The 6,057-nt window shown below is 36.1% G+C and overlaps 1 protein-coding gene across 1 annotated transcript in view; it reads left to right on the forward strand.

The window, feature by feature from the left end:
* The window catches only part of pdgfrb (platelet-derived growth factor receptor, beta polypeptide), a 37,627-nt gene extending 32,704 nt beyond the window's left edge, over positions 1 to 4,923 (forward strand). The window contains exons 22-23 of the mRNA XM_015390949.1: positions 1,840 to 2,129; positions 3,111 to 4,923. Of these exons, the coding sequence (XP_015246435.1) occupies positions 1,840 to 2,129; positions 3,111 to 3,258 (438 nt within the window). The 3' untranslated portion in view covers positions 3,259 to 4,923. The remainder of the gene's footprint in view (positions 1 to 1,839; positions 2,130 to 3,110) is intronic.
* The last annotated feature ends 1,134 nt before the right edge of the window (positions 4,924 to 6,057 follow it).

Genomic DNA, 6,057 nt, shown 5'->3' on the forward strand with positions numbered 1-6,057 from the left:
ACGATCTACAAGGAAGATGTTCCTTGTAGTTTGTCACCAGGTTTTCTTACTTCTAAGGCCAATTACAGTCTACTCCTCTAAACTCAACCAAAATGACGACTGACTGCCAAAAGAAAAAGTTGATGGAATTTCTCATATATTTTTCAGAACAAATAGTGGATGTTCTGGAAGTGGTTTCTGCCATAGTCTACAGTCTGGCAGTCATGCAGTGGTTATTATAGTGATAGACACTGCAAAGATAATTTAGTTTTTCATTCTTCTTCATCATAATTTCCCAACACTCTTTACAAGATTCAGTGGCTCAGTCATGGAATATAATACATCTATTGTGAGCATCAAGGGCAATGAAAGTCTGACAAACAGGTCCGATATATTACTGGTATGCAGACTTCCCAAGCATGGCGCTTATTATCCTAAGTAATGCAATTAAACAATCCCTTGCACACAATAATAATTGCAATGCGATATACTGTTTGCCTCAACTGCAGCATTTAACAGGATTTCACATCATGTCTTCAGACACAAAGCAGAGAGCAAAGAGAAACTAATTTTTTTTTTTCTATGAAATGCAGAAAATAAAAACAGGTAGACAAGACAACATGATCCAGTCCAGAGAAGAAAAAAACTACAAAATCTGCAAAACCTCTACAGGCGTAAAATTCATGTTAACAGAATGTAAATCCAATTATCTGAAGATGAAGTCTGTGTTTGTGTTCAAACTGATAAATCTGATGAAGAGAATTGCCTTTACATACCAGAAAGTTAAACCATGATTAATACCTAATGAGAGAAAATTGAGGTCTACTTAAAGAACGTGTAGAGTTTTTTTAAACCAAATTCAACATATGAGGAAGACTGTTTGAAAAACACGAGCCTCACTGCAAACATCACTTTTAACGCTGCAGATCAAGTTAATCATTGAGGTTTAAGTCAGTTTTTAGAATTAGATTTTATCCTGCCAAGGAGCACAGAGTGTTTTTTTTCTGGAAATTATATTCTCTAAATCTTACATCCAGGAACAAATTTGAATTTCAATCTGATTTATTGTCTAAAAAATTAAAGCAGTTCCAAGTATAAAACTTTCATCTTTAAAATTGGTCTTTTAACTTTTACTGTGTGATATTTTTTGGTATTAGCCCCTTTAAAGTTTGAGAACGGCACAACAAGCTTTATAGGGAGAAATAGAGAAATAAGATGAATTACTACATATTGATTAACATTTAATTACGCACTCGTGCATGAGGAGGGCATGCAAGATCCCTGCAGAAAGAACTTAGACCGAGAACTGAACCCAGGATCTTCTTGCCGCAAGGCAACAGCGCGACAAGCCAACGTCTTCCAAAACCCCATATTTATTTTCTCATAATAAGAAAAACTCATTAACTGTCAAAAGTAATTAATGTTAGGGTAGGAAGTCATCATTCATTTGTGTTAAAAACTGTTTGATATAATGTCTGGTCCTCTGGGCTCAATGTTAGCAGCCCTCTGTATCCTGTACTAGCTTGGCTTATAAATTAATTCATTGAATGATTGACTTTATTAATCACTCAGTGGAGAAATGTATTCATTACAGCAGCTCAAATAGACAAGGAAGAAAAATGTGCCATAGAAAGAAAAAGTTGCATGGATATATATAGTATATATATATATATACATATGACTTTTTTTATGTTATGATCATTATACCAGGTTATACGTCATAAGATGAATAAAAGAAAAAAACATTTTAAATAAGTAAAAATGTGACATTTTAAGTATTTATCATTATTCATTCTTTATGCATTAAAAGTTGCATTAAATAAATAGCTTTCTTGATATGTTTCCCCCCTTTCTGAACAGAGATACAACCAAGTGAATGAAAACTTCCTGAAGAGTGACCACCCTGCAGTGGCTCGCACCAAACCTCGACTCTCCTCGCCCTTTCCAGTCACCAACCATGCCTTCAGATCTCCCTCTCCCGTTACCTATCCCCTCCCGGGAGAACACAACCAGAGCCCGAGGCCTGGAGACGGCTGGCGAGAGGCAGACGGACAGGAAGCCATACCCTCGTACAACGAATACATCATTCCGCTCCCTGACTTAAAGCCTGAGGAAGTTTTCACTGAAGTGGCGTCGGAGAGCCCAGTGAGGTACGGACCCCCCTGCTGGAATTAAACACAGGCCGAGGAAGGGTTGGATGTGTATTTTTTCTCTTTTCACCACACACCCACTCATCCAGATGTGGAGCTCAGACAGTAGTTGCATTATGAAGGTGGATTCAGAGATGTGTTTTTACAGCTTGTACAAACACGGAGCCAAGCAACGGCTTTACATGACAAATACATTTTTTAGCCACAAAGATTTACGCTGGTCTGTAATTTCCCCTTTAAATACAGTGGCTGTCATATCTTATTATGAATTTCAACTGGAGAACCTAAACAGAGATATTTAAACAAAGATGTAGGTCTGAACATGTTTTCAGTTTTGAATTATTTGGAATTTACTTTGCTTATAAAATGGATCATGAGATCTACCATCAACTGTGTGGTTTGGGTTTAAGGCTGTGGGCCTCATAACTGGAAAAAACACAGACAAAGATTTGGTCTAAGGCTGTATTTTTAATACAGCCTGGATTAGTTTGATATGACAGAATTAAGTCAAAATGTTTCTTGTTAATTAAACAGAATTAACAGCAAACTGTCTGCTCTATGAATTAAAGTAGAAAAGTCTAATGTGCAAACAGAAAAGATATTTCTGAGTAAAATATGTGTTTACAGGCTAAATGAATTAGTTTGGAGACAGACATGATCCTTTGCTTCCTCATTTTCGCAAATCTGTGGGAATGCTTGTGTTTTTCCGTATGTTGATTTAGAAAATCTTATCACTTCCTGTGGTCGGATAAATGTCTAAAGTCTTAATTAATTCTAATTACACATTTTGCTACTGACGATGTTAGATACAGTTGCCAAATTTTAGCACTGGACTCCCTTGTCTTTTAATTGGTTTATTCCAGCTAGCCCCATGAAGAACATTCTGATTTAGAGTTTAAAAGAGTGGATTGAAAAAAAAAAAAAACTTTTCCAAGAGAAATGCAAACTTCTATAAAGTCATTGAAATCATTTTTCTTTCAGCTCTTTGGTTCTGGAAGAAGAAGCCGACTCCACGTCTCAGGACACGGCTGAAACACTTCCAGAGGAGGACAGGGTGGAGGACACCAGTGAGAGAGACGCTCTGTTGGGCTCCAATGGGACGCCTGAGGTAGAAGACAGTTTCCTGTAGCTCCTGATTGGAACACCGAGGAAAACAGAGCCTCTTTCTGTAGGCTGAGAAGAAACCCGACTAAAACTGAAATGTAGCAAAGAGACTGACTGAGAAGTAATCTCTGTAGATTCACTGAGCTCTCAAAAAGTGATTCCTCATTTGAGAACTTTTCCATTCTCTATACAGTCATAACAAACATGGTACAATCTTTCTCTCTGTTTTGGACGTTTGCCAGACAATGAATGAAGTCACATTCCTACACAATCAGTTTAACCAAAGTAGTGATGGTGTTTACTGTAGCTCCCAGCTCTGTCAGATAGCTAAAAGGCCTTAGGAAGATCAGAATGTGTTTTATTATCACCGTAACTGGTCTCTTTGACTATGTTTGAGGATATATGTAATTTTTAAGAAGCATTTTTTAGGTTTCCCATAGAAAAACTGATGAACGACAATGTCAAAGAAAGACAACCTGTCTAAAGCAGAGCAATGTCTCTCAGCAGTGATTAACACTAATTCTAAAATATGATCAGATATAGACAGGTTTTTATCAAATAACACTTTTATCTGTACCCTTTTTCTTATATTAGGTAATATCAGGAGCCTTATTCATTTTGTTTGTAAAGTTTAATTCATAGGATGTGAAATGCAGAAACCGTGGTGCACTGTATGAAAGTGAAATCTGTTTTTTGTCCTTTTACTTTGGTATTTAGTGTATTTTTATGCCTGAGATTTTATCTTTACCTGAGATTTCTTTGTCATTTTTTTGGCTCATTTTATAGTTTTGTAACAGATTTGCACTTTATTTAGAGAAAAATGAGGATATTTGTATCAACGATATAAAATGACTCTCTGTGAATGTTAGAAAGAGCCACTACAGCATAATCTGGGATTATTAGATTGATCTGAATTCAATCTGATATCAGTAAAAACAGGGAAACACTCCAGCAGCATATCACTGCCTTAGCACAAGGTGGCACACATGAGAGTCATTGTACTGACTTTTTAGTTTTGGCTTTTATAGAGGGTTGCTTTAATGTATGGTGGATATAGTGTATTATATTCTTAAAATACGAGATTGATAAAGAACTTTAGAGCTTTTTTCAGCTTATTATTGAAAAATATCCATTATTCAACTAGAAAACAAGGGAAAAAGGAAATCAAAGAATAATAGACTTAATGATCTGGTTGCATAAACTTAAGCACATTTAAACTCTGGAGACAAGTTTATTTGTTTTCAATTTGAGCCGTCCAGCTTCAGGGATACATCCCGACCATTTTTCATAGAGTTGAGCTCTCCCAGTGCAGTTTGCGTGTTTGCATACTTTATTTTACAGAAAGGATACAAACAATTAAATTTACCTCTTTATAAAAAGTTATTTCAGGAGAAATCTAGGAGCTATCCTATAATCACAAAAAAAGGCACAGAGACTGGTCATGGAGGCAAACAAGAGAGAAGAACATGAATTTCAAGTAAGCACTGGTTGCTTTTAACATGTAAAAAAAACTCTGTTTTTGCTGTATTCTCTATATGTCTCCTTATAATGACTTTGAAGTAGTTTGAGATAAGGCCTTTTTACTTCAAATGAAAACACATTAACCTGACTAGAATTTCCCAAAGCCTTGTTCTAGATTTTCTGATGGCTTCTTGAAATGTAACCTAACCTTAGGTCACAATTACATAAAGTAAGTGCTAAAAAAAAAAATTGAAAAACGCAGAGAGAGTTTAAAAATAAAAACTATAAATTAAGGATGTGTAACGATGACTAACAAGGAAGACTCCATACTGGCATAAAATCAGAAGATACTTAAAGTAATACAACACCTATGCAACCAGGTTATTAGGGGTCTTTTATTTTCATTTTCATTTTTTGTGTGCTTCTTTGTGGATTACACAGAACATGTAATACATGAAGTTGGAAAAAGGGATCAAATCTTTTTTTAATTCCCTATTTTTTTTGTGTCATAAAAGGATGGTTTTAATACACTGGTGAGTAGAAACCATTAGATGACAACCCAATGTGCACATGTAAACCAAGTGCATCTTGTTGCTTTGTGTCACTTTTCTTTTATAGTTTTATAACTCCGTACTTTGCATGGCCTTTAAAAAGAACACCTCCACATTTCCTGACAGTGCAAAAGGCACACAATCACTCTGCCACAAGCTATATGGTACCAAAGCTCTTGTTAACTTTTATAAATGTATTTTTATATGTGTTGTTTTTTTATGCTGTAAATGTGTCAATAAATCAGTAATAGCACAATATTTTTGATTTTCTGGAGTCTTTAATGGGAAGTTAACAGCATTTGTCAATGGTCAAAAGAACACTGTAAATCAAGCTGGTTTTCTAAACAATATCTGGTATTCTGTCCACTCCATTTTTGCAATTTCTTAAAATTCCGGATCAGTTCATTTCCATAGAATGTTACGAGATTTGGTGTTTAGGATTACTTTTGTGTCTTTTTTTGTTTCTTGTTATTGAATGCTAAATGTAATGGCTCAGAAAGTAGAACTCAGAATTCAGGCAAGACAGACAGTCGAATACTTATAAGGCATTTGTTCAAACAATGGCCGAATGGATCTGTAGTGTCAGCGGCTGCAGCAGCTAGAGCGTCTGAGGCAGAACCGTCTGATTTGACAATTCAGTTCATGCCCAGACCCAGAAAACAAGGATGATTCCAGCCGGTTGGCTGACAAGATGCAGTGGACGTTGCCAGAGAGAGCCTAGAAGGCTGCAGAGCTGACAGGAGATCAGATCCGAGCTGACGAAGGAAGGCAAGATAATCAACAGGGCAAAGTCAATAGAGAGATCAAGCCAC

This window comes from Cyprinodon variegatus, unplaced genomic scaffold, assembly GCF_000732505.1.
Source record: "Cyprinodon variegatus isolate N-32 unplaced genomic scaffold, C_variegatus-1.0 Scaffold519, whole genome shotgun sequence".
Taxonomy (NCBI): Eukaryota; Metazoa; Chordata; class Actinopteri; order Cyprinodontiformes; family Cyprinodontidae; genus Cyprinodon; species Cyprinodon variegatus.